General features: G+C 58.1%; 1 protein-coding gene across 3 annotated transcripts; it reads left to right on the top strand.

Annotated features, from left to right (window-relative positions):
• Positions 1–588: 588 nt before the first annotated feature.
• PTH1R (parathyroid hormone 1 receptor) lies at positions 589–27,015 on the top strand. 3 transcript variants are annotated; one of them, XM_068558467.1, is made up of 17 exons: positions 589–656; positions 1,513–1,633; positions 3,875–3,931; positions 6,284–6,406; positions 16,970–17,072; positions 18,975–19,109; positions 20,732–20,842; positions 20,954–21,072; positions 21,241–21,335; positions 21,561–21,756; positions 22,260–22,413; positions 24,019–24,079; positions 24,442–24,508; positions 24,795–24,889; positions 25,555–25,696; positions 25,802–25,843; positions 26,508–27,015. In XM_068558467.1, the coding sequence occupies exons 4-17, from the start codon at positions 6,332–6,334 to the stop codon at positions 26,883–26,885; spliced, it is 1,773 nt and encodes a 590-aa protein (XP_068414568.1). In that variant the 5' UTR covers positions 589–656; positions 1,513–1,633; positions 3,875–3,931; positions 6,284–6,331; the 3' UTR covers positions 26,886–27,015. The 3 variants fall into 3 exon arrangements, with proteins under 3 accessions (XP_068414568.1, XP_068414570.1, XP_068414569.1); XM_068558468.1 differs by lacking the exons at positions 589–656; positions 1,513–1,633; positions 3,875–3,931 and adding an exon at positions 5,127–5,259; XM_068558469.1 differs by lacking the exons at positions 589–656; positions 3,875–3,931; positions 6,284–6,406.
• Positions 27,016–27,870: the final 855 nt, after the last annotated feature.

The following is a 27,870-nucleotide window of genomic DNA, read 5'->3' as shown; positions in this document are numbered from 1 at the left end:
CGTGTGTGGGCTCAGAGGAGGGAGAGGCTCCGTGGGGGGAGGCGCAGGGCAGTGGGAAGCTTTACAGAGGGCAAAGGAGGTCTTCCCCCTTGGACACGGCTGCCCACTGACCTGTAAAGCTGAAGTCTGCCCCCCCTCCATTGGCCCTGGTCACGGAATGAGTCCTACATGCCCTGGGATACCCCTTGGAGCCAGACACTTGGGAGTAGCCCAGGCCAGGGGCCGGAGCCCTGTTAAGTGCTATTTGTCATAGTCTCGCTATATGGCCCTGGCCAGCCCAGTCTACTCTCTAAGCCTCATTTTCCCTACCTGAAGGCCAGGTATTGGCAAGTTCCCTGCCCCTCTTTCCAGCTTGTGAACTAGAAAGTACTTTGGAAACTATAAAGAGTGCTACCCTCCCCAGGAGCCTGGGAGACCTGGGGAGAGGTCGCCCCTGAGTGCGGGGGCCCTAGGAACATGCCCCAGCCACTGGGTGGTTCCAGGCCAGCCGCCTCACATGCTAAGCACTGGGGGCTGTGGCTGGAATGTGTGGAGAGGCAGCTGCCACGTGAATCATTACACCTCATCAGGCTGAGCCTGGGACTTCCAGACTCAAACCAGCTCAGACTGGGCTCTGGCAGAAGGGCAGCCTCCAACTAGGATCTCCGGGCCCTGAGGTGAGGTTCCAGGATCTTGCATGGTCTCTTCCTCACCATCTGTCCACGTCCTCACCCTTAGCGTCCAGGTCCAGCACTGGTTCTGCTACAGCTCATTCTGCAGAACCATAGAGAGAGGTCATCCTGTCTACAATCCCCTGCCTCTGTGACCTCTAACTACATAAGCAGGCCCTGAGCCTGGGGGGAACCGGGGTAGGGGGGCAGCCAGTCAGGGCTTCCTGGCTGGTTAAACACCAGGAGCCCATGTTCCAGTAAGTAAAGAGTCTGATAGAGGGAGGGTGGCTATGGGGCTGCAGGGATCAGGACAAGGGCTGGGTGGACGAGGGTCCCCATCTCTCCTAGCTGGGGGACACCGGGTGCTCAGTGCTTGGAGGGGAAGCCTTCTCAGCCTCAGTTTTCCCGCTTGTGACCTGGGTTTGAACTACCCTCATCCACCATCTGATTGCTCCAGGTGCCCAACACTTGAATGAAGTCACTCATAGGGGCTGTGCTCATACCTCGTGGTGGCCTGAAATTTCTGAGATGTGGAAAAGGCTGGAAGGGGCAGGCAGGGACACAGGAACAGAGAGAAGGAGAGCTAATCAGAGAAAGTCTTGGCAGGGCAAGGAGAGGACCACTAAGGTACACACACACCTGAGGGACTGAACGGGCATGGGCACCTGGCAGGCAAGCCCATGGACAGTGGCGGGGAGGGCCCAGCCCAGGGCACCTGAACACTGGTACACTTGGACCTGCCTCTGCTTCCTGACCAGGGGTCTGGGACAAAGTCCTAGGCTGGTGCAGGGTTTGGTAAAAAATAATTAATTTTTCTCTTCAAGTGAAAGCTCTGACTCAGGCCTTTTCCTGTCCCGAACAGCAACATCCTTGCTTAGGCCTGAACCACAGAAGCTGCTCAGGGCTATCCACAGCCTCCCTATGGCCAATCTGAGTCTACTCTGTGGCTCTAGGTCCCATTTGGAACGTCCTGTGGGCTCCAGGTGAGTGGGGTTCAGGGGAGCCCTGAGACCTGAGTGTAGCTGGAAGGGGTGAGGCTGGGGCACCCAGTTGGGTTAGTGTGTGTGTACCTGTGCTTGTAGGGCAGACAACGTATGCCCACTAGGAGATATCTATGGATCTGGTGCTACCGCAGCAGGGGCTTGTGACCATGTGATCAGAAGGGACAGGAATCCCACACTCCCAGCCGCCTGTCCCGGGAGTGCTCCCTGCCTGGGACAGGGCAGTCTGGCCCCCTGTGTCCCCAGCTTCCCGCCATTCACCTTCCTGAGAAGTGAGAAAGCCAGGCTTCCTGCTGCAAGGGGAGGGGGCTGCTTGACCAGCTGTCTGGGAGCCTCCAGTGACTCATCCGGGTGGGGGGTGTTTATGAGCAGCCGAAATGGCAGTAAAAGTGGCACCTAGGTTCACTTATGGCCTGGCCATCCCCTCCCCTACCAGCCCCTTGTCTTGAAAAGCTTCCAGAGGGGCTTGGGAACCTGGAAAGAGGTCTGGGATTGAAGCTTGGTGGGGGCTCAGCCTGGGGTCAGGGTTCAACCAGGGGTTAGAGATCAGACAAGGAAAGGACTCAACCTGGGGGTAAAGCTAACTCTGGGATCAGGGCTGAGATTGGGATTCAGGCTGACTTTGGGGCTAGGGCTGAGGGAACGAAGGGTCGGGGTCTATGGGCTAATTTTACCAGATAGCTTCCAGGCTCGGGCAAGGGATTTTCTGAGGGAGTGAGGCCAGGCTGCAGGTCTCAGAGAGCCTCTGTTTTTCCTGTTTGAGTCTGGTGCCCACCCAGGCCCCAGGGTCTGTGTACCTTGGCCAGAGCCCTACTCATGGTGGCCGTGGCTGCAGCAGAGGCCTGTCAGCCTAGGGCTGCTGAAACAGAGTGCAGCCCCTGCTCCAGTTCTGAGCTCCAGTGACAGCCTTGGCTCCTCCTCCTAGGCCCCAGCCTGGGGATCAAAGAGGGGAGTCCCCACAGGGACTCACTCCCACTCCCCACCCCCAACCAGAACTCTCTAAACGCCATTGAAACTGACCTGAAACTGACCAGAAACTGACCCTGGGGCCCTGGGGCTTGCCTGTCAAAAAGGGTGGGCTGTGCTCTGCCAGGCACTGGGGTGCTACCAGTTAATGTGTGACACCCCCACCCCCATAGTGGCACTTTAACCAGAGGCCTGGGGGTGATTTAGGGGGTCAGTGGCCCCGCCCACAGTGGTGGAATGTCCAGCAGGAGACTCTGGAGTGAGGCACATGAATTATGGCTAGGGAAACACCCTTAAGGGGCCCAGAGCCCATGATCCCTCTGTGCAGCCCTATCCACAGCCCACCCTGGTCCTCCCAAGCATAGGGTATTGTTTGTTTCTCAATCTCAAGCTTGCTGGTGTCAGATCTGAGAAGGACTTCCTCCATCAACTCCTAGTTTCACCTCTCAGTACCTCCAGTCCCTCCATGAATGTTCTTTTCCTATCAAGGGGTGTGGGTCATCAAATCATAAAACTTGGAATCGAATTGCTTAGAAACAGAGACATAAAGCTTCTTTGAAGAACCATGAGTGTTCTTTAGGTGCCTGCTCTGGGCACCTGAGCCTCTGTCCCTGTTCCCAAAGAGCCCACACACCATAGGGAGCAGTCTCCAAACCACAGCCACCCCTCCCCCAATAATGGAAGAGATGGAGACACAAGGAGAGAGGGATGTCCTTTACACCAGGCAAAGAAGTATGATCCTGGCTGAGGAAACTACAAAGGCAAAGGCAGCGCAGTGAACACAGAAAGAAGACCAGGAGTCTAGTCAACAGTGCCTGTTGGGGAGAGTCACCTTTGTAGGAAACTGCCTCAAACAGCAGTCTAAACACCAGGACAAGAAACTTGAGGGTAGTGGGGCATGGAAGAGAGTATGGCCATAGAAATGTATGGAGAAGACCCTTGTGGGTACAGTCTGGGAGATGGGTGGGTTTGAGCAGGAGGAGGGGGTGGGTTGCCAGGAAAGTTGGCTGCAGTTGGACTCCAGTGGCCTTAGGGCTTGGGCTTGGGCACTCATTCACTTTGAAGAGAGGGGTCATCCCTGAGACAGGGGGCCGGTTTGAGGGCTCTGAGGAGCTCAATTTCCACAGGCTGAGCCTGGGGAGCCCCCAGAGTCCATGGGTCTCTCAGAAACCCAAAGAGATACCCATCCTCAGAGGCACTGAAACAGTAAAGTTAAAAGTGCCCTTTGAATCAGCTGGTCAGCTCCCCATTTTACAGATGAGGAAACTGAGGCTCAGACAGCAGGAGAGTCGTCGTGTCCAGGATACCCAATTGGTAAGTGGGTGAGCTGGGGTTGCCACTTAGCCCGGATATTTCCTATGGCCCTGACAGTCGCATTAGCTTCCTCCTGACCATCTTTAAAGCCCTTTGCTCCAGGCATCCCCAGGCCCTCCCTGCACCTCAGCTTCCCCACCTGATACTTAGAGGTCGTAGGCTTGGGGTCCGAGGTCCTCTCCTCTGAGCACTCCTGCATCCCCCTCCCCCCCACCCCGGGCGGGAGCACATAAGTCCCGCCCCCATCTGGCCTCTGCCCCCAAAGTCTCCTCCCGCCCTTTTCCCAAGTTGAAGGTCCCCAGTGGGCCAGAGCCGGCCAAGAGCTTTTCGGGGTGTAAAGGAGTGGGAGAGGGAGGTGGAACCCCACGGTGGGGGTCCCGGCTGAGCCCTAAGTCTTGCGGCCTCTAGCCGCCCGGGGTGGAGTCAGGGGCGGAGCTAGAGAGGCCGGGCCGGCGTCTGGATGGGTAGAGACTCGGAGAGACCCGGACCCGGGAGAGACTGGGGAGGGAGAGAGAGGGACGTGAGCCCAGAGACGCGGGCAGGGACGGGGGCGGGTCTGGGGCACAGCAGACCGACCCACTCGGGAGATTCCTGAGGCTGGGGGTCCAGGCGAGGGCGGGGCGGGCAGGAGGGCGGTGGCGGAGCCAGGCTCTGGGGCTGGCGGCAGAGCAGCCTCCCCGGGGATCCCGGTCCAGCCTGAGCGGGAGTCCCGCGGGCGGACAGACAGCGCTGCGGCCGGGGGCGCGCGGGGTACCTCCAGTGAAGAGGGCCTGCTTCGCGGCTGAGGGCCCCTATTCACCGGCCGGTGCCGGACGATCAGAAAAAATAACGTCTGTGCCTTCCCGGAGAGGAAAATGAAGCGGCGGGAGCGGCTCGGGCCACGTTCCCGGGCCCCGATGTCAGAGCTCCCTGGGCCCCGTCCCCTCCACTCTCACTTCCCGCAGCTGTGCGACCCCGGGCCGCGGCCTCTAGAGAAATGTCCCGGGGCAGGGGGCGGCGGGCTCCGCTCTGCCGCTCCACACCGCGTCGGAGAAGACGGAGGGGGGGCGGGGGCGGGAGAGGCCCAGGGAGGGCGCGGGGGAGGGAAGAGGCGCCCGGGCCGCTGGGGGGATGGGGAGCGGCAGACGCCGAGGCGAGGGACGCGCGCGGCGGGCGGCGGCTCCAAGAGGCGGCCGGGCGGGGGGCGCTGGAGGCCAGGCCGGCCAGGGGGGAATCCCAAGAGCTCCATGAAGTCTCCCCGGGGCCGCGGAAGCGGCGCTGTCCTGGGGAGGCTGTCGGGGGATCCCCGACACCCATGGCTAGGCGGGGGCCGCGGCGGCGCGCTCGGAGTAAGTCGGGGTTGGGGGCCAGCGGCGAGGGGAGGGGGCTGGAGTTGGGTAGGGTGACTCCGGGCCTGACCAGGGCGGGCGGGCTGGTTTGTCTCGGTGTCAGTCAGCGGCGCCTCTTCGGAGCCCCGTGGAGCCGCCAGCCCCGCGCCGCTCGGCTCCGTGGCTTTTTTGGAAACTTGCAAATGTTTTCGTAGAGAGAACAGGGGGAGGGGAGGGAGGGAACGAGGGAGTGACCGAAACGGAGCTCGGGGCTGCTGGAAGAACGGAGGCCAAGGCCGGGGGAGCTAGAGACGGACTGACAGACAGGCAGAGAGACCGGGCGTCCCGGCCGCAGGCGCGCTCTAGCGGCGCGGGCGCAGGCGGGGCTCCGGCCGAGGATGGGGAGGGAGTGCCGGAGGCGGCCGCGGACGGGATGAGGATCAGAGGGGGCCGAGGGGCAAAGAGCTGGCGGCCCGATCGCCGAAGGGCTCAGTGTCTTTGCAAAGTTGGGATCGAGTACCCAAGCTGCACGCCCGGAGCTGCGCAAAACGCGTTCCCCCGCCCCGCCCCCCTACTTGCGCTAGCCGCGGAGCTAAAAATAACAGCCCGTTCGCCCCCTGCAGACCGCGACCCCAACCCCTCCCCCGACCCCTCCCCCACTGGGCGTGGGGCAAAGCCACAGCTCCCAGTTCCCCAAAAGAAAAAAAAAAAAAGAAAAGAAAAGAAAAGGCGGCGCGGGGGGAGAGGGGGGCGGGGGGCGGGCCGGGGGCGGGGGGCCCGGCCATATGGATGTGATTTCTCCTCTCCGAGGCAGACGGGCAGCTCCGCAGCTCTCGGCGCCCGCCCGCCGCCCGCCCGGCCCCCGGCTGCCTCCCTTCCTCCCTCCCTCCCTCTCCTTTGCGCTCGCTCCCTAGCCCTCAGTGCATGGGCCCCGCGCCGGGCCCCGGGGCCTCGGGCCGCCGGGCCTCCGGGGTCCCCTAGGCCCTGGCGTGGGCGGGGCAGCCCGGCCTGACGCAGCTCTGTACCCCACCACCACCACCACCAGGGCCGGCGGCGGCGGCTGCCCCGAGGGACGGGGCCCTAGGCGGTGGCGATGGGGGCCGCCCGGATCGCGCCCGGCCTGGCGCTCCTGCTGTGCTGCCCAGTGCTCAGCTCCGCATACGTGCTGGTAAGTCCCCCGCTCGGAGTCCAGGACAGGCTTCGGGCTTGCTCTGGGGTCCCTGGGCGGGGGCTGGGGGTGGGGGGAAGGTGTCCAGGGCTCAGAGGCTTGAGTTCCCCCAGTAACCTGAACTTTGGGTGGGGGTCCCCTCTGGCCTGGGATCCTCGGTGCCTGCTGTCTCTGGGGTGTCTGGACTCTGGGTTCCAGATGCCTAAGATTTCCTTATTTCTGAAGACTGGGTTGGGGTCCCAGGTCTGGAAATCTGTGGTTAGGGATCTCCTATCTTCTGCTTCTCTGAGCATCACTGCTCTGTGTCTCCCTGGAAGATGACAGTGTGATCTAGCAGAAGATTAGGCTTTGGCCCTGATGTAGGGTCACACAGACTTTGCTCTGGGGTCCTCTGTTTTCTGCAAGTTTTGTTTGCAATCTGGGACACAGGGCTGTGGGTCTGAGGTCAGGGGGTAGGATTTAAGGACCCCTCAAGCTCTCACCTTCGCATGCACACACACATGCGTGCACTCATGCCCAGCTTCACCCAGACTGGAAGATGTCTGCCCAGGGAGGCGGGTATGGTGTGGCATGGAGGAGGGATGGAGCTCCCCTGAAGGAGACTGACCTCACAGAACACTCCCACAGGAGAAACATGCTCCGGTGAGTGAGGAGACCCACATTTGTACCCTCCTGAGAGCAGAGGCCAAGAGGGGACCAGAGAGAGAAGAAGCGACAGATAAGGTTAGAGAGAGAGAAGAGAGAGACAGAGACAAAGAAGATGGGGGTGAGAGCTCCCCAGAGCAGGAGGAGTAGATAGACCAAGAATAGCAAAGAAAAATAGGAAGAGACTGACGGAGGCCAATAGCTGGAGACAAAGAGCCGAGTACCCTCCTCAGACTGGGCCAGGGTCTGGGGACCATTTCCTGGGGAGTCAGTCAGATCCCACAGCAGCCCTGTCCTGGGGGATCAGCCATTGCCGAGGAGACTGTCTGCCTGTGTCTGACTTCAAGGCCCCCGCTGCCTCCCCCTCACCTCCCAGGTGCGGCTATTTGCCATCTAGAGACACAGGCAGGCAGCCTTCCCCTGACCAGCTCCCTATCCAGGCGGAGCCCCAGGCCGAAAGGCAGGAGCTCTTGGATTCCTCCAGCTCTGCCAATGCCTGTGTAACCTTGGGCTATCCTTCTTCACGCCTCAGTTTCCCTATCTGTAAAAAGACACCAAGAAAGAAACACTTGCCTAAGAATCCCTTGATCTGAGGCTCTCCTCTCCTCTGCTGGCCTCAGTACACCCCATTCACTGTTGTCCATGCCTACACAGCATGGCACCCCAAAGCCAGAGACATCGCCCCCATACAAGGATTTGTTGATAAGGAAACTGAGGTTCAGAGACAATCAGCACCCTGTGCAGGGGTGCTTCGAACACTGGTGAATGCCAGGTCCCAGAGCCATTTCCCCAGCCTCCCCTCGGGCCAGGCTCACCTTTCCCAGGGCCCCTTCCAGGGTGTGTGATCATAGCCACTGTGCAGAGCCAGCCAGTGTGGTCTGTGTGCACACATGTGTGCAAGTGACTGTAGAGGAATAGACAGGGTGATGGGCGTGGGTGACCTGTGAGTATATCTGTGTGTCCGAGCAGGGCTCTGTGGGACTCAGCATGGTATTCTCTGGGTCTGCGTAAGTGCAAGTGTCTGAGACCTTGTGTGAGCTCACGTATGTCTGAGGCTGTGGTCTGCACATGACTTGTAGGAGCATGGTTATGCATGTGTGTGTGTGTTTGTGATCACATGTGCATCCAGGTCTATTGTTTTCTTGTTTTTATTTAATAAATGCTTCTGTAGTGCTGTCTGCTTGCCAGAAACTGTTCTAAGCACTTCACAATATTAGCTAGTTTAATCTTTCCAACAACCCTCTGAGAAAGGTTCTGTTATTGTCCCCTTTAACTGACCTTCACACAACTGATATGACCATTATTTGTTGCATGTCAACCAGTGCCAAGCCCTGTGCCTCTATGAGGGACCCACACTGATTTCCAGGGAAGCTGAGGCACATGCAGAGAATTTGCCCAGCTTAGCCCTGGCCGAAGGCTGAGGGTAGGAAAGGAGGAGGGATGCCCGGGCTGGGTCTGCCCTGGGACCTTGTTGGGACATCTATGGCTGGACACTCAGGCCGTGAGTGCAATGAACCTCCCGTGGCTCCGGGGATAGAGGATATGGCCTGAGGGTCACCCAACACCCTGTAGGCCCCCTGGCCTCAGCTGGAGCCAGCAAGAAACTGAGAGTCTGCCAGCTCCCTCTCCTAAACCCAGGGGATACTGCTTCTACCCTCAGCTGATAGACCCTGTCACCAAACCTATATGCTGCCTGCCCAGCTGGCCCCAGGACCAGGCTCACATCTTCCTCCATGAGGGACCCCATGGTTGGAGGAAAAAAAAGTGTCCCACTGGGAGGACACTGGCTGTGGCCAGACTTAGCTGGTCCGTCTTGTGCCTTACAGAAAAGAGTAGCTGTGAGGTTGGGAGTCAGGTGGGGTGAAGTTTGGAGGAAGGGATGGGCCCACAGATTGTGAGTGGGAGGTAAGGGGTGGTCTTATCCTTGGGGATGCCTCATCCTAAGGACACCCTCAGCATGCACGCTTGTGAAGGAGAAACTGCAGTAGGAGAGGCTGAAGGTCAGCGTTGTGGGGTTGGGAGGCTTAGAGTGTAGAGATATGACCTCAGGGTCAGACTCAGGAGAGATTGTGGTAGGTGGGACCCAGGGAACCATTCTCAGCAGGCTCCAAGGGCAGCTCAGCCAAGGGGCTCACTTTTAAAGACAGGAAGGAACAAACACGTATTGAACAGTGGCCGTCCCCCGATTCTGACCTAGAAACGGTCACAGATATTTTCTCATTCCATCTGTTCATCCACCCATTTTATGGGAAAGGGCCCTGAGGGTCACACAGTGAGTCTGTGGCAGAGGTGGGATTTGAACCCAAGTCTTCAGACTCCTGCACTGAGCTTCTTCCTCCAAAGCAGGGTGAGAGCTTGTGCTGGCAGGAGATCCCTATGTCCCACTCAGGTTTTCTTTTTCTTCCTTTTCTTTCTTTTTTTTTTTTTAAGTAGAATCCTTTGGTTATTTTACTTTTATTTTCTTATTTTAATTTCATAACTAATACTTGAATATGTTCTTTCTTATAAAAGAGTCAAGTAATACAGATTAAACAGAAGTTATCCTTGATTACTCCCAAACCCATTCCCCATTCTAGAGAAAACAATTTTAAACAGTGTGGGTGGGGGATGTCCTCCCAGATCTTTTTCTGTATATTTCCAAACAGGTACCTTTTTGTATACATATAAAGTAGATAGTTTTATTCTATCATTTGCTGTTTGTTTTTATAAATTTATTTATTTTATTTATTTATTATCTTTGGCTGCATTGGGTTCTTGCTGTGCACAGGCTTCAGTAGTTGTGGCTCGCGGGCTCTAGAGTGCAGGCTCAGTAGTTGTGGCTTGTGGGCTCTAGAGCGAAGGCTCAGTAGTTGTGGCGCACAGGCTTAGTTGCTCCGTGGCATGTGGGATCTTCCCCGACCAGGGCTCGAACCCATGTCCCCTGATTGGCAGGCAGATTCCTAACCACTGCGCCACCAGGGAAGCCCCTGTATTTGTTTTTTAGTAAATGATAGCCGTTTGTATATAGGGCTCTGCCATATGCATTTTTCTACTTAAAGGTGTGTCTTGGAGATCTTCATGTCAGTAAATATAAATCTATCTTTTTAAATGCTGCATAGTGTTCCAAAACCTGAGATTCATTAAGCAGTCCCTAGGAATGTACATTTAGATAGTTTCATGTGTGTTTGTATGAGTGTGTGTGTGTGTGTGTGTGTGTGTGTGTGTGTGTGTGTATGAGAGAGAGAGAGAGATTCCAGACGGTGGCAGGGAAGCTCCTTGAAGTGCCCTCTCATGTCCTCGTGTAACCATTTCCCTGTAGCATATTTCTAGATTCTGTCATTGCTGGGTCTGAGAACATGCATATTTTTTTTTGTAATAGATATGGCCAAACTGCCCTCTAAAAAGCCTGTGCGGGTTTATACTCAACACTAGGAATGACGGAGGAGGTCTCTTCCCCACACCCTCTGTCTCACAGGGTAGCCTGAAGATTCTTTTCCTCACCTTTGCCATGGTGTCTCTTGCCATTTTAATTTGCCAATTACCAGTGAGCTTTTGGATTTTTACATTGGCTTAGTGTCCATCTTCTAAGAGCTTGCTCAGAGCCATTACCCATCTTTCTATGGGTTATTTGTCTTTTTCGTATTGATTCGTTGAAGCTTTTTATATCACCTGCCCTTAAACACCTCCACCCTCCACCCCCAGCTCTGGGAGCTGCCTGAGGACAGAGCAGGAGGAGGGGGGCTGAGCCCTCCCGGGAACTTGGGTTTTCTTCGGAATGTTGTAATGAGGCATCAAGAGGCCTCCCCCAGATTCCTGTTGTGGGCCTTCTGGGGACACTCCCTGGTCCGGCCACCACATCAGGAAGGCAGCTCTTTCAGAGAGCCCCCCGGAAAAAGAAAGGGTGGAGTGGGGGATTTGCAGATGCCTGAAATTGTCTGCAAAATATAGTGTGACTGTGAGGAGGTGCAAAGTTTTGCTCAGATTCTCAAAGACATCAGAAACCTCCAAACTTTTCAGAACCCCAACTCTGGGACCTGCCTTGTGCAGAGGTGAGACCTGGTAGGATTCTCTTCTGCTGACCAGGTTATGGTTAGGTTAGGTCATACCATCCTTCTGGGCCTTGGTCCCCAAGCCCAGGTAGAGGCCACTTATGAAGATCCACAGGGTCCTAGCAGCCAACTCTGCCATCCCAGGCTCCATCCCACTGCCTGCCCTGAATGCCTCCACGCTGGCCAGGATGAGAGGCGTCACAGTGCCTCCCCCCAGCCCCTCCCAGCCCCGAACACAGGCAGCCTGTTCAGGAAGGCCAGGCGAAGGGGAGGAAAAGTCAGCACTTGTCAGCCGTGGCGTGGTGGGGCAGGAGTGTCCCCGGCAAGGAACCCGTCCCAGCCTGCTCAGGCCAGCCAGCCAGACAGAAGGCAGCAAGGGCAGGGAGCAGTCCCTAGCCAGCTGGCATGGGAGACATCGAGGGGTGCCAGCACAGGTCCCAGTAGTGGAACCTGGAGAAGAGGGGCAGGAAGGCCAGGAGGTCACGAGGGGGTCTCCCGTTAGCCAGGGTTTTCTCCCTCTGGCTTTTGTGAAGGTACAAACTCTCCTTCCTCCTAATACGAGGGTGCAACTGTCCTCTGCCCAGTCAGAGCTGAGCACAAGCTGCCGTCACCAACGCCATCACCACCTGATCACCTCTACGTCTACCTCCATTCCTGAATTACCTTTGTGGAAGCTGCCTTAGGTGCTCTGCAAAGAGGCTCTTGCTTGACACAGTGAAAGATACAATCTAGAAGAACTCTGTGGCAAACTGGTATTGAGGCTGGCACTAGAGGATCCATGTGGCGGGGTGCTTCCTCCTTTCTTTCCCTTCCTCTGGGGTTGCTGCTTCAGTATCAAGCAGACCTTAGCTCCATTCCTGGCCCTCTTCTTTCTAACTGTACTCTCGCCTCAGTGGCCTCATTTGTAAGGTGGGGATGTTGAAGGAGATGTGGTTAAAGCTCCAGGGGCAATGGCTGGTGCCAACATGTAGAGGGGCTCTCATGGGGTGGGAGACACTGGTCACATCCAGGGATGAATGTTGGTAGATCTGCTTTCTCCAGAGGTGACCAAGAAGCCAGCAGCTGCCTTCCCCTGGGGGAGCAGGCCGACCCCAGTCAGAGCGATGGATGAGATGATCCAAGAGGGCATCCTGAGGCTGACACCATGCGGTAGAAGGAGCCTTTTTCCCAGAGACAGAGGTGTCAGCAGCTGAAGAAGGATCCCTTGTATTTCCTCCTTTGTTCTGCCCGGAGGAGGAGAATGTAGGCATGTCTGGGATCACAGACAGCAAGTGTGTGTAATTTGGCATTTAGGAGAGGAACTGAGAGGAGTGGCCCTCATTTGGTCAGTGGCACGAAACTGACTCTCCACCACCACTGTCACCATCACACCTCCACCACCATCACTAGCCTTGTCATTGCCCCACTCACTGTCTTCACCTCCACCCCCACTGCCACCATCACTGCCATCCGCAGCTCCAACACCATTCTCAGTGGGGTCTCCCTGGGAGCTGAGTTAGAAGGAGCTGCTTGCCCCCTGGCGGGAGGGGTACTGAGCAGATGGCTTTTTTCTTCCTTTGAGCTTCTGAACTCAGGAAATGAGAAACACATCCGGGCTTCTTGACCACACATTACTTTCTCCCTGAGACAGCAGCTTCTATGTTTGTAGATAACATACTGGCTTCCAGCCCCCATCTCACCCTGCCTGTAGCCCCACAAATAACAGCCCTAGGCTCCCAGGCCACTTCTCTCCCTGCATATTCACAAACTGCAGATCATGCACATGTGTGTACACAGGAAGGTTCCGTGTTAGAGGGTTGGACATGGGGAGAGTGCTACAGCCAAGCCCTACAATGGTTAGGTCAGGGGAAGTCAGCCCTAACCCAAGACCATAGGAGGGGTGTGGGAGGAAGAGGGGTTCGGGGCACCTGGCACCAGGGCTAGGTGACCCTATCAGTGGTGGGTATGGACTAACTGACCCTTGGCCATGACCCAGCTCCAGGTCCCTCAGTCCTCATCCGTGAGACCCGAGATGCACAGACTCTCTGGATCTAAAATGATACAAGTCTGAGTGAGTCCTCCTTACCAGGAGCTAGGCCAGGAAGAACTGAACTCTGCAAGGGGAAAAGGGCTGGTCGGGGAGGGCGCAGCGGATGGAGTGTCCAGGCCAGGAGGAGAATCAGAGCTATCAGCATTTTCTGCATCACTCCATTAGAAAAGACCTTACTCAGGGCAGAGGCAGAGGAGGGGCCCTCCTGCCCCTTAAGCCCAAGTATGGGGGTCTGGCAGTGACCCTGAATCTTAGTGTGAGTCCAGGGTGGATCGAGAAATGCAGGGAGTTATTGGGGTGCCCTTTCACCCCAAAAGCTTGTCAGGCACACCTCACCTGCAGGCCCTCCTGTACTCCCTGCTCCCAATCCTCCTTGGAGTCCCACCACCCACCTGCCCCTCACTGTGGGCCCCTGGTCTCAGTCATCTACTCAGACAGTCTCCCCCTGCCTGTCTGGGTCCTGAGCCCGGGGGCACCCATGTGCCCTGCAGCACGGTGGCCCATAGCCGGAGGCGGGGAGCCATGACTTGGTGCTGCTGCTGACCCAGTGGTAATAATAGCAACCAGCTTTTTGTGGGCCCCACCCCTGCCCAAGCTTTTCATACAGGACCTCATTTAACCCTCACAACAGCCCTATTATTATCCTGATTTTACACGTGGGAGACTGAGGCACAAGGGTTAAACAGCTTTGCCAAAGATACAAAGCCAGTCAGTGGTGGAGGCAGGATTCAAGTTCCGGTGCTGGTGGCAGAATCTCCTTAGATGAGGAGAGGGTGCAGCTGGAGGGAGAGGTGATGGACGAACTCCAGGCAGGGGAGCTGTACTCTAAAGCAAGTGGGGATGCTCTTGCTGTAGAGCTGCCCTCCATTCCTTGGGAAAGTGCTTTCTTGGCTCCTTGGCTTGAATTCTTCTTGCTGCAGTGGCAGTTCTGCCATGATTGGGTGACAGAGAAATGGGTCATACAGTCCAGGGGGGCCAGAGATGGTGCCACCGTCCCTGTGGGTGAAGGAGTCTGGGGGCTATCTGGTGCCTGAAGCACATACCTTCCCCTCTCCTGGGCATTCCCAGACCCACCAGGAAATGAGACTCCAGAAAAGAGGATGTGCCTCCTCTTGGCCATAGAGTGCAGCAGTAGCAGTAGGTGGCGGCTGAGCAGATGCCTTGGGCCTGTGAGAGGGTGTGTGGGTCAGTTCCTGGTCGTCACCCAGCTGCACACCTGTCTGTCTGTCAGTCTGCCAAATGGGCAGTTTTCAACCCATGGCTGCCTGCCTTTAGTCTAGGCCATCAGCCGTAACCCTCAGTGGGTCACATCAGTGGGCTAGTCTGTCTATCAGGAGGGCTGGTGTGCCAGACCTTGGGGACTGGTGGAAGCCTGTCAGCCACTTAGGAGCTTTTCCTCAGCTGGAAAAAATCTGGTGATTATCTGTTCATCTTGAAAGAGACGAAGGTGGGCAGAAGGAGAAGGGGTGGTGGGGAAGGGGGCATGCTGAGGGAGTAAGGATAAGATGATAGGAAAGGTGGTACTGACAGTGGTTATGGGGCTGGTGGCAGTGATGGTGCTGATGTTGCCTTTGGTGGTAATGGTGCTGGTGGGGACGGTGATGGCAATGCTGGTGGTAACACTGGAGGTGGTGGTGATGGTCACGGTGGTAATTGTGCTGGTGGAAATAGCACTGGTGGTGGTGATGGTAATGATGTTCTACCAGTTGTGATGGTGATGATGGTGGGTATACCGATGGTAATAGTAGTTAGTGCTCATGGTGGTAATGGTGCTGCTGCCACTGCTGGTGGTATCGGTGGTATTGGCGGTGGGCGGCGTGGTTGTGTTGGTGGTGTTGGTCGTGGTGGTGATGGTGGTGGTGGTTACTGACAGAGGTACTAGTTGCAATAATGGAAATGGAGGTGAAAGGGTGCTGTAGTGGGGGTGGGATGGGCAGGGCAGCTACACAGGGATCAGACCCCTCAGCAGCTTGGATCCCCAATGCCAGAGGCACAAAGAGAACTTCAGGTTAGTCTTGGAGCCCCCTGGATTAGGGAAAGCCCGAGTTGTCCTCCCTCAAGCCCCATCTCCCCAGCGCTACTTCTGCCCCAGCCTGCTCAGCCTTAGCTGCGGGTGGGGGAAGTTAGAGGAGCTGTAGGGGCCAGCAGCAAGCACGTGGGAATCTCTCCAGCCCTTCCTGGGCATTGGGTCCAGCTGAGATCTGAGGGTCCAATTCAGACGCCAGTGATCCGCGAAAGCACGGACACCCACAGACATGCAGGCTAATGAGCAACCGTATCACACACTCGCAGACACACACACGCGGACCTTTGCCCAGAAACATAGGTACACATGCATGTTCACAGACACCTCAGGCTCACGTCCCAAATGTGCATGCTGGACGATCCCCACGTGAGAATATACAGAGACAGGGGCACACACGAGTGCACACACCAGCCAGACAGCGTTTGTGCGCGGCCACTCAAGGCTGTGCCGCCACTCACACGCGCACACGCAAAGACGCGCACGCGCCTCTGCTAAGTGAAACCAGCAGAACCCAAGCCCAGCCGAGCCAACTGGAGACTCCTTGGCCCTAGAAGCCCTTGCTGCTGCCACCGAGAGACTCGGTCAATTAACTTCTCCCTGCAGCGGGCTCCCTGACCCTCCCGGCCGGCCGCCCGCCCCCGCATGCTGGGGCCCGCCCCTTCCCCCCACCTCCACCTCCCTCCCCTGCCTCCTCTGGGCTCTCCCACCCTCCAAAGCTCCGCTCAGACTGAAGGGACCCGGCCCTGACAGGGGATGTCTGAGGGGATGCAGCTCTGCCTGTTGAAGGTCTAAGGGAACCAGGCTCTGTCCTGGGGGTCTGCGGGGACACGGCCCTGACTTGGGGGTGAAGGTGGGGTCTGAGGGGATGCATTAACCTCTTGTGGGTCCCACTCATGGGAGTGGCTGGGCTTGGGCACACTGAGCTGTTCCCAGGGCAGGATGCTGCCTTTACCCTCTGACTTCCTTCCAGCCCTAAGTCAGGGAAACAGAGGCTCAGGGTGAGTCCCATCTCACCCCCACCTCCATGATGTTCCTGCTCTCTTCCTTAAAATGATGCCAGTGAACCCTCGTGGGTGGCAGCCAGTATCCAGGGTGTACGTGCTGGAAGGAAAGAAAGGAAGGACATTCCAGGCAGAGGGAACAGCAGGAGCAAAGGCCTGTCCACATCATCAGAACACAGGGTCTACTTGGATGTAGGGAAACTTCCAGATAAGCAATGGATGTGGGTGACTCCCACCCACAGCCTGCACAGGAGTGCCCCGCCCAACCCAGACCACTTGCCAGCAATTTCTCCATCCTCTCCCTCTTGGGACCTCAAGGGTGGGAGGAGCTGAGGCACTCTCCATTCACGGGGAAAGCACTGACTGGGGAGAGGGCCAGGATGGAAATTGGTGACTCCCAAGGTCCCGAGGGCACTAGGACTTGAAGGAATCCAGGCCCCGTTTGTTTCCCCAGAGTTCACCACCCCTTATCCACCCCCTCTCCACCCAGGTCCCCAATAGACAGCCAGGATCCTGTGAGGATCCACCCTGGGACATTCCATCCCTTTCCCACGTACCCCTGGGGAACAGACTGGACAGAGAATATCAGTGGCTGCAGCCTATGGGGTTACTATCGGGCAAGCAGGGGACAGCACCCCTCCCCCTTTTCTCCCTATGGTGGGGCAGGCCCTTCCCCTTGAAGCCGAGGCTTCCCGTCTGTACAATGGAGCTACATAAGGCAGATTTCCCGCATTCTTTGGAAAGGGGGGGAATCCCTCAAGGAGGTTGGGATAGTTGTGGAGTCTGCTGCTCTGCTGGTAAGTCCTGCCTGCAATCTGACCTTCGGCTTGGTAGGTGGATGCAGATGACGTCATGACCAAAGAGGAGCAGATCTTCTTGCTGCACCGTGCCCAGGCCCAATGTGAGAAGCGGCTCAAAGAAGTCCTGCAGAGGCCAGGTGGGGGCGGGGCCAAAGGAGGAGGGTCTGGGGGCAAGGTCAGGAGACAGAGGGGCCAGAGGAAGGTGGGAGCCCAGGATGCAGAACCAAGTGGCACCAAGGGAGGGTAGGTCCAGGTAAAGTGGGCCAGGCCAAAGTGAGGACCAAAAATGGGGTGAGTCAGGTGAGATTAAAGTCAGCAGGCTGAGAGATGCACTGAGCCTCCCCTCCCAGGGTGGGGATAGGAGGTTATGGAGGCAACTACTGTCTGAATCACCTCGAACGGGCTTAGATCTAGTCAGGCACGCCAGGATCAGGAGCACTGACTAGGGCTCCAGACCCCGCTGGAGTGGGCTGGGACAGCTTTCTGCAGGAGGAAGAGGTATCCAGTGCAGGTCCAGAAGGAAGAATAGGTCTTTGAAACAGGCCCCCTGGGCAAAGGGCAAGGCAGAGGTGTCCAGGGTCAGGAGAATGGGGCTGGCAGGGGAGGAGAATAGAGGGATACGGATGGGCTTCTATGTCAGTCACACTCACTGTCCAGTAAAGGGTTCTTGATGGGGAAGGAAGGCTTCCTTCTACCAACACAGCATCTCCATGGGACCCCTGGCACGGTGAAGCTGGGAGGGGCACTCACCTGACCTCACAGCTCCTGCCCCAGTCTCAAGCTGGTCTCTTCCTTGAGTCCATTTCCTGGAAGTGGAAATGGAGCTTCATTAGCAACCATCCAGGCCTCTGACTTCTGTCTGATTAATCTCAACCTGGAAGAGGCCCAGACCCCACCTGACTGGCAGGCAAGAGCAGCTTCCTCCCCTGAGCTGGCCCCCAGACCGCTGGGAGAGGATGCTGATGCACACCCAGGACGCAAGCACACAGTGACCTACCCTGGAGCCCACAGACTTTGCGCCCATTCACAGGGACTCACATGGTCTCTGCAGTCACAGCCCTGCCCACACTGGCCCCACCAGTGGCTCCCTGATCCTCTGCCCCAGTCACATCAGGGTCTGGGGGGGTCCTGAACCCAGCCGTCTTTCTGGTTGTGGAAGCATGGAGGCACCTCCCTCTGCCCTCTCTTCGTTCCCGATGGAGGCCTTCCCTTCCCACTCTACCTCATCCTGCTACCCCCACCCTACTGATGCCCCAGGGTGCAGGCAGGAAAATGGGCACAGCCATTCTATCCCAGCCCAGGGTGTCTGCACTCAGCTTCTCATTGTGGCCACAAACCCCGACATGGGAGGGCCAGCGGGCCCTGGCTTGGGCTGTAGCTGAAGGTTAGATAATGAGGAAGACTTTCAGCAAGGAAGAGAGACCCCAGGCATCTCTCCAGTGGAGGGAAAGGCCAGGCCCCATCTCAGATGGAGAGTCTCCAGGGTCCCTTGTGGAAGCTGTGAACCCCTTACTCCGGTATCCTAGGGCAGGGGATGGGGTAGGTGGGCTCATCTGTCCTCCCTTGACAACTGCACACTCTTGCTCTTGTCTTTCGCACCACCAGCTTCTCGACCTACACAGCGCTCTGGCCGGCTTCATTTTCACTGTTTCACCTCTGTTGACATCACCACTACTGTCTACTTTTGCCATGCGCCCCCTGGTGGGGCCTTCGCCTCCTGCGTGGGCTTTGGCTATGACTCCTGGGTCAGACATTTCTGCCCAGATTTACCGCTCAACCCACTCACTAGTTGATCCCACACCTGAATTGTGTTTGTTACCATTTGAACCCCTTGTTTACAGTCTCCATGCCGACTGATTACTTCTACACCTGGCAAGCACTTTACAGTTTGTAAAGCACGTCCCTACCTGTCATCAACCTAGGTGTCAGCAGGGCAGGGGACAACCCCCATTGTACAAAGGGGGAGTCTGAGGCAGGAGGGTACCCTGGGTCTTCTGCTGTAGTGCTGTCGACAGCCATAACTGCCCTAATTTCTCCAGCTGACATAATGGAATCAGACAAAGGATGGGCATCTGCATCCACATCAGGGAAGCCCAAGAAAGAGAAGGCATCTGGGAAGCTCTACCCTGAGTCTGAGGAGGACAAGGAGGTGTCCGCCGGCAGCAGGCATCGAGGTACGTCTGTGCTTCCATGCATCCATCTGAGACCGACTCGGACCCACTTGCCCCACTGCTCTACAGCCTTCATGTGAGCTCATGCTCCTCGGCTCTTGTAGAAGGGGAGGTGCTAGGAGGAGACTCAGCCGAGGGGGCAGAGTGTGGAGGGGGCAGGCAAGCTGGATGGACTAGGGCCCCCAGGAGATGTGGGCAGAGAACTTGACCGCACACCTCAGGGGTGGACCCAGGGCTGTGGCCCCTCCCATGGAGAGAGATGACAGAGAACCCTGGAGACAGAGGGGCAGGGAGAGGCTGGGAGAGACCCAGAGACAAAGAGAGGCAGGAAGAGACAGAGAGGGGACCAGGAGGCACACACTGGGACTGGGACTCAGGGTGTCAGAGGAGGGTGCATCAAGACACATAGTAGGGTTGGCCATAGAGACAGAGCAGGACAGAAGGGCGGCTGTGAAGGGGTGGGGCCAGACAGTGGGACAAGGAGGGCAGAAGAGAAGAGAGGGAAGGAGATGCAGGCTGCATTGTCCCTCAGGGAGGTAAGGAGAGACAAACGCAGAGCCCAGGCTGCAGCCACAGGGCCAGTTTGAACCGGCTGGGTGGGCAGCAGATTCCAGATGGGCCACATCTGGGAGGCTGTGGTCACCCTGTGGCTCCCCAGGGATCAGAGGGAATTGTGGGCCTGGCCAGGCGGGGCTGGGAATGTGGTGCCCAGGACAGAGAGCCTTTCACCAAGCTGGGGTGGGTCTAGCTATCAAGGCAACCTTCCAGGGTGGCTGGAGAGTCCTGTGGTTGGAGCCCTGCAGGGGGAAAGAAGGGAGCTGGGGGTGAAAAGTGGAAGATTCAGAGGCTGGAGACTCTCCAAGGTCACTTAGCATCTCTGCTGTGAGGCTGGAGCCCCAAAGTGGGATGTGTCGCCCTGACTTGAATCCCACAGTTAGCACTTAGATTTGGGGGATTATATGTACCCCCACGAGTGGTCACCAGAGTCTCATAGCAGGTGCTCAGGGCGGGTCTTGGATAGTGGTGGAAGTGCATATCAATCCCAATTTCCCAATGAAGAAACTGAAGTGCAAAGAGGGTAGACACCTGCATGAGGTGGGCAGCTCTTCAGGAGTCCAGCTGGCACTGGAAACTAGACCTTCTTCCTCTAGTCCATGGTCCCTGGGCAAGGAGCACATAGGAAGCATTCTCAGCTGAGGGACAGTTAGTCTGGGAACTTGCTCTTCTTTAGGGACACCTGGAAGGTGGGACCAAGAACAGAGAGAAAAGAGAGAGGTCTGGCTAGGGGCTGAGCACCAGAGGAGGGCAGGGCCCTGGGCTGTATGACCTTGGCAAATCACTCGCCTCTCTTGGCCTCCGCCAGCCAATCTAGAAAATAGGACCATTATCAGCACCTGCATAGAGGGTCTGTAGGGAATTCTATGAGGCCAGGTGGGTGCAGGGCACAGTAGGGAGTAAGGGCTCAATACATTCTCTCCAGAATGCTCCAGGCCTGAGTTCTCCAGTCTTGGGGCACACCTATCCCTGAGGGAGCCAGAGACCACAGGTGTGTTTATTCCTCTGGGTCACTAACCATGGATCTGACTGATGTCCCCCACCTTTTCTGTCTGTCTCTGTGGTCACAGGGCACCCCTGCCTGCCAGAGTGGGACCACATCCTGTGCTGGCCGCTGGGGGCACCAGGTGAGGTGGTGGCCATGCCCTGTCCTGACTACATTTATGACTTCAATCATAAAGGTAAGGCAGGCTGGAGTAGGGTGGGGACCACAGGGATGTCAGGACTTGGAGCTCAGGGCTTCAGTGATTCCAGACCTCTCTGCCTGCCCTAACCCTCCCACGGACCTGCAGGCCACGCCTACCGTCGCTGTGACCGTAATGGCAGCTGGGAGCTGGTGCCAGGGCACAACCGGACATGGGCCAACTACAGCGAGTGCGTCAAGTTCCTGACCAATGAGACTCGTGAACGGGTGCGAGGATTCCCCCTCTCTAACCTGACCCGTATAAGGCCACCCCACTCCACCGTTGACCCCTGAACCTAGTCCTGACTCCTCCAGCAACCTTAAAGTGGCCTCTGACCCTTAACCTGATGCTCACCCCAGTCCCAGGGCTCTGACAGTAACTCCCCACCTGCACAGGAGGTGTTTGACCGCCTGGGCATGATCTACACCGTGGGCTACTCCGTCTCGCTGGCCTCTCTCACCGTGGCTGTCCTCATCCTGGCCTACTTTAGGTGGGCGGAGCGAGGAGTGGGGCGGGGGTCTGGAGTGGGGAGGGGACGTGGTCGGGGAGGGGCCGAGGTGGGGGGTGGTGGGCGTGGCCAAGGGCGTGGTTGGACGGGGCGGAGGCATGATGTCTCTCTTCCCCTCACTGTAACCCTACACACCAAGCCCGGCCTCGTGCCCTCCCGCTGCGCGTCCCCGTGCCCCCACCCACGGTGTTGTCGCGCGCTCCGCAGGAGGCTGCACTGCACACGCAACTACATCCACATGCACCTGTTCCTGTCCTTCATGCTTCGCGCCGTGAGCATCTTCGTCAAGGACGCGGTGCTCTACTCCGGCGCCACGCTTGATGAGGCTGAGCGCCTCACGGAGGAAGAGCTGCGCGCCATCGCCCAGGCACCGCCGCCGCCCGCCGCCGCCGCCGCCGGCTACGTGAGTGCCCCCTCCGGCGGCCCGCGCCCGCCCGGGGCCCCTCGCCACCAATGGCTTCGCGGGAGCCCCACCCACCCTGCGGCGCCTCTGCCCTCGCCCCCGCCTGTCTCCTGCAGCCACGCGCTTCAGGCCACTCACACACACCTCTCTGCGTCCATTGCACCTCTCAGCCCTGCTTCCAGGCCCTGTTGCCCAGAGCTTTGTGAGTGTTCCCCCTCCCGGCGCTTTCATCAACACTCCTGCCTCGGCCCAGGACCCCCAGTCACCCCACCTCTTCACCTTGATCCCCCACCCCCGTCGTCAGTGCCCTCCTGCCTGGGCAACATCGCCTCCACACACACCCCTCAGCCCCTGCCCTCGGTAGAGCCTGTCCCTTCCTCACCAGCTTGACTAGCACCTGTCATATCTTACCAGCACCCCCTACCACTGCCCATCCCTCAGCCCAGCCCAGCCCTCCCCAGATGCAGGCCCTGCTTTCTGGCTAACACCAGCTGGTCTCCTAGGTGGGCTGCCGGGTGACTGTGACCTTCTTCCTTTACTTCCTGGCTACCAACTACTACTGGATTCTGGTGGAGGGGCTGTACCTGCACAGTCTCATCTTCATGGCCTTCTTCTCAGAGAAGAAGTACCTCTGGGGCTTCACGATCTTCGGCTGGGGTACGCAGGCACGCAGGCAGTGAAGCGCAAGCAGGGTGGGACCATGGGCGGCAGGGTCAGAGAGTGCCACTGAGGGGAAGGCACCCATACAGCGTATCCTGTGCCGGATGTGGGGCAGCAGGTGGTGAGCCTTCTGTGACTGACTGCCCCCCCGCAAGCTCAGGGAACAGGGGTTGGCCAAGGGTTAGGGTTCACTTGGGGTTGTCTCAGCCTGGAGTTGGGGCTCACCTGGAGGCAGGTTCACCCGGGGTTGAGGCTCAGCCCAGGAGAGGGAGGGGGGGACTCTCAGGTCAGGATTCCACTCAGGATCAGAGTGGATCTTGGGTCAGAGGTCAGCCTGGGGCTGGAGTTGGAAAGCAGCTATTCTCACCACTGTATCACCACTGCTGGGGCTGGAGTTGGGATCTGGAACCCTCCCTCCACCCTGAGCCCCACTTCTCCACCAGTCCCCACGCTGCGTGGAGCTGTCCATGCTTCTGCCACCCTGCCCACAGGGTCCATGGCCCAGAACTGCAGGCCCTGGCTCTAGCATCATCTAGGCTTCAGCAGCTCCTCTGCAGAATGGGTTGCTGGGGTTCTGCACTCCTCCCCCCACGGGCTGTGGGATCGAGTTACCAATAATTGTCCATTATTGTTGGCAGCTCCAGAGCTTGGCCAGGCTCCGGGGCAACTGGCCAGACTGCAGAGGGGTAGGCTGGGTGGCTGGAGCCCTCCCTGCACTCAGCACCTAGAGGCCCTCACATCAACAACCATAGCCTCCCTGCCCCTTGGTGGACACTCTGACCTTGACCTCATCCGTGGCAAGCCCCAGAGTTGCAGGCTGATGTGGGCTCTGGGGCTAGAGGGTATCAGTGTGGGTGGGAAGCACACAGATAGGGGAACACAGAGAACTTTGTGGCACAGGAATGTCACAGCTCTTTTCCTCGCATAAACCCAGGTCATGCCCTGCCCTTCCCAAGGGTACCCTGGGCCTAGAATGAAGTGTGTGGGGGCAGAGGGTGGGGATTTGGGTTCCTTCCTAGAGGCAAAACTCACTCAGAGGTACCATGTACCATCTGAGTTGGCTTGGGCCTGGGCACACTGAGATTTCCCTGTAGCCCTTTATCCAGCCTGGAACAACAGCACACCCTATCCAGCCTCATCCATGGGGCTAGGACTTTTTAAAGGGTGGCAGTGCTGGAATAGAAAACCCGTGATGATAAGCTCCCTCCCTCACAGGGAACCCCCAGCCCAGAGCAGCACCCTTTAGGGGGGAGGGGAGGGCAGAGTGGACTGGGTGTGGATAAATTAGTGATACCTTATTCACCAAGTACCCAGCAGGAATGCATGTGTGGTACAAGATGCAGAACCAAGATGAGGGCAGAGGGCTGAACAGGGTCCTGAGGGCTGGAGCCCTGAGGGGAGGCTGTGCGGACAGCAGGGCAGCACATGCAAGAGTAGGGCTCTGTCACCAATTAGCCCATGTGCCCAGGGTGAAGGGGGTCAGGGACAATGGTGGGCTAAGCTGGGGTCACCAGGGATGAGGGGAATGGGACTGGCAAGGTGGGCTGAGGAGAGAGACATCATGCACAGTCCCTCACACACTGTCTCCCTCTGTGCCCACAGGTCTGCCCGCCATCTTCGTGGCTGTGTGGGTCAGTGTGAGAGCCACCCTGGCAAACACCGGGTAGGTCCAGGTGGAGAAGTGGGCAGGAGGCTCTGACACAGGCCAGAAACACCCCTGCTACCCTCTTTCTCTGTAAAGCATATGAGGGGCACCTCCTGTACCCTGGCCCTGAGTGGCCCAGTTTCAGGAGTTTTCAGTTCATCTTCAAGCTGGGTACCCGCTCAGGGTCAGCGGAGGCTACTTCAAAAGGGACCTCTGAGGATGGCCTCAGGCCTGGCCATATATGACACTCCCCTGTCCTGTGCTCTTGGTGGGGTTGGGGGACAGCTCATGTCAGAGCAGACCAGCTCTGGAGCCTCCCTGTGGGATGGCTCAGGTTGGGAACGGCAGCAGGTGGGGACTGATGCCTCAACCTCCCCCAGGTGCTGGGACTTGAGCTCCGGGAACAAGAAGTGGATCATCCAGGTGCCCATCCTGGCCTCCATTGTGGTAAGCAGGGGTGGCCACAGAGCTGGGTCGGGGTATGGACCATGGGTCCCAGTGACCATCCCCTGACAGGGACCTATAGAGGCTTCCCTGGACCCCAGGGTTGGAGCCACAAGGCCCAAGAAGCAGCTGATCCCCACCCCAGTCCACATGGGGAAACCAAGGGCCTAAGGAGCCACCTGGAGACACAGTGGCAGAGCAGAGCCTGAGCAGGGTCATGGGTCCCAGAGTCCTTGCCCCTCTCTGCTAGGGTGCGGCCTCGAGACACAGCCCTCCCTCACTCCCACAGCTCAACTTCATCCTCTTCATCAACATTGTCCGGGTCCTCGCCACCAAGCTGCGGGAGACAAACGCTGGCCGGTGTGACACGCGGCAGCAGTACCGGTGAGCCACACCCACCATGCCCAGGCTCCTCAGAGTTCAGGGGTCATCCAACCCCAGCACCATGTACAAAAGCAGACAGAGGCTCCAAGAATGAGCCTGTCTCAAGGAAGGACTCAGCTCCTGACTCCCTGGCTGGCCCTGCCAGCAGCGATGGGATCTTGCCTGGCTTCTGGGGGCACCCCCAAAGCCAGGCTGGGCCTCTTGGTGCTAGGCCCTGCACTAGAGCTGGGGTCTGTGAGGGCAGGACAAACCCAGACTTCTCTTCAGAGAGCTGGTCGCAGGGAGTCTGAGAGACAGGTGGGCAGTGGGTGGCCTTGAGAAGGCGGAAGCTTGACTGAAACCTGAGGAGGGACCTTGGGACACCAAGGTAAGGCCACGGGGGAGTGGAGGAGTGCCTGCAGAGGGACCAGCAGGTGCAAAGGGCCCTGGGACAGGGCGACATAACTTATGGTCCACTCTGGGACACCTCAGAATCAAGGGGCCCTGTTAACACTTTGCTGAGAAAACAAAGTGCCATTGGCTCAGGTGAACTGGGCTCCCCCACTGGCTGCCAGAGCCTCGGGCCTTTTAGTGGCTTTTGGAGCCTGGGGTTGGCAGGTCGGGGTACACAGCGCCTGTTGAGGGGGAAGTGGCTCCACCCTGACGCCCCTGCCCCGCTGGCCCAGGAAGCTGCTCAAATCCACACTGGTGCTCATGCCGCTCTTTGGCGTCCACTACATCGTCTTCATGGCCACGCCATACACCGAGGTCTCAGGGACGCTCTGGCAAGTCCAGATGCACTACGAGATGCTCTTCAACTCCTTCCAGGTGCGCAGCCCTGTCTGAGGGTGAGGGGCGGGTGAGGTTGGGGAGGCTGCTTCCACCCTCTCCAGATGCAGCTCTGGGCCCTGACCCAGTGCCCTCTCTCCACAGGGATTTTTTGTCGCCATCATATACTGTTTCTGCAACGGCGAGGTAAGCGGTGGGCCACGCTGGGGCAAGGCAGGAAGGACGCAGAAGTGCCGGGGGAGGGTGGGTGGAATTCCCTGGTGGTCCGGTGGTTAGGACTCCGTGCTTCCATTGCAGGGGTCCCGGGTTCGATCCCTGGTCGGGGAACTAGGATCCCACAAGCCGCACGGCGCAGCCAAAAATAAAAAAAAAATTTTTAATTAAAAAATGTAAAAGAAGTGCCAGGGGGTTCCCGAGTCCTGTCCCTTCATTCTTCTGCCTGGTTCTTACTCTGTTCCTCCAAGAACATCCCTGAGGACGTTCTGAAGGCAGAGAGAAGTCTTTCCAGATGATTCAGGCTGAGGATGCACTAGGATTTGTGGGCAAAGCCAAGTATCTTCCCAACCCCACGGCTGAATCGTCTGTCATCCGGATTGAACACTCATCCACCCTTCGGGTCATTTGAGCTTTCTAGATTCTGGGTGTGTCAACTGCCTGCAGCCAGGCACCATGTTCTGAGAATGACGGGATTCTTCTTGGCCTTGAAATTTTCCAGCAATAGCCTGCGCCTCTGTTTACATTCAGTGCTGAGTGTTGCAGGGGCAGGGATGGGGGCACCGCTGGGGTTGGGGACATGTGGCAGAGGGGTTAGGGGCACACCTGACCACCCACCCTCCTCCTGCCATCCCAGGTACAGGCTGAGATCAAGAAATCCTGGAGCCGCTGGACATTGGCACTGGACTTCAAGCGCAAGGCACGCAGCGGGAGCAGCAGCTACAGCTACGGTCCAATGGTGTCTCACACAAGTGTGACCAACGTAGGGCCCCGCACGGGACTTGGCCTGCCCCTCAGCCCCCGCCTGCTGCCTGCTGCCACAGCCAATGGCCACCCCCAGCTGCCCAGCCACACCAAGCCAGGGTCCCCAGCCCTTCAGACCACACCACCTGCCGTGGCCGCTCCTAAGGACGATGGGTTCCTCAACGGCTCCTGCTCGGGGCTGGATGAGGAGGCCTCTGCACCGGAGAGGCCACCTGTCCTATTGCAGGAGGAATGGGAGACAGTCATGTGATTGGGGACCCGAGGGTTGGACCTGTGGACATAAGGGTTGACAAGCGGACCAAGAGGCAGGTTGTTGGACAGTTGCCCACTCAGGGCTGGGGCTGGGAGGACAAGACAGGAAAAAAAAAAAAAAAAAAGGAAAAGGAAGCAGTGTGTGGCTTCCTGTGGTCTGAACTGGGCACTTATTCCAGGAGGGGAGGAGCTGGGAGCCATGGGGGTGTTCTTGGTCTTACCTCAGGAGGAGGTCTAGGAACCATGGGCCGGTCCCTGGGGGGTCGGGACCCAGCCCGGCAGAAAGGGCCTGAGAGAGGCCCCCGTCTAAGCCTAGAGAAGCTCAAGTTTGCTGGGTCATCAGCACCCCAGCGGACCCATGCAGGAGGAGGGCCCCAGCCTTTCCCTGTCTCCAGTTGTCACCTCGGCTGCTCCCTGCACTTGTACCCAAGCTCCGTGGGCACCCAAGCTGGCTTTGGCCCAGGCTTCTCCAGGCCATCTCTCCTCCTGCTGGCCCCCAGTCACTGTCACCCAGGGCTGACAGCAGATCCCTTGGGTCCCTGGCCACACCCCCAAGCCTTGGGCCCTGCTACAGGCCCCTTCCTGCCTGTCTAGTGGCCACGCTATGCCCTTTGGAGGCTGGGGCCCTCAGGGAACCCTCCAAACGTGATCCCCAGCCCCTACCCTGGACCTGACACACCTCTAGCAACCAGACAGAGGGTGCAGGGGCAGTGCCAAGGCCATCGGGTGAGAAGTGGGCTGGGGTCTCTGCTCTGGCTAAGGAACTGTGGGGGAGCCAGGGACGTGAGGGCAGAGGCTGGCTGGGGTGGGTGTCTGCAAGGCGCAGCACATCCACCACTGTGGATCCAAGGCGGTCACTAGCATCCCCACCCGACACCCACCCACCACATTACTTGCCCCCTCAGCCCCTGCCCACCACAGTCTTGGACTCTAGAATGGCACAGGCCCCCCTCGGCCTGACACTCTGAGAACTGAGCCAACTG

Source organism: Eschrichtius robustus, chromosome 12 (assembly GCF_028021215.1).
Source record: "Eschrichtius robustus isolate mEscRob2 chromosome 12, mEscRob2.pri, whole genome shotgun sequence".
Classification (NCBI taxonomy): domain Eukaryota; kingdom Metazoa; phylum Chordata; class Mammalia; order Artiodactyla; family Eschrichtiidae; genus Eschrichtius; species Eschrichtius robustus.
The sequence above is the reverse complement of the archived record's forward strand: the minus strand, read 5'-3'. Positions and strand labels throughout refer to the sequence as shown.

Bases quoted from the DNA above. Each gene is read 5' to 3' on its own strand.
- PTH1R (XM_068558467.1), top strand. From the start codon at position 6,332: ATGGGGGCCGCCCGGATCGCGCCCGGCCTGGCGCTCCTGCTGTGCTGC. The intron at 19,110-20,731 runs GTACGTCTGTGC...CTGTGGTCACAG, and splicing joins CGCCGGCAGCAGGCATCGAG to GGCACCCCTGCCTGCCAGAG. The intron at 21,336-21,560 runs GTGGGCGGAGCG...CGCGCTCCGCAG, and splicing joins CTCATCCTGGCCTACTTTAG to GAGGCTGCACTGCACACGCA.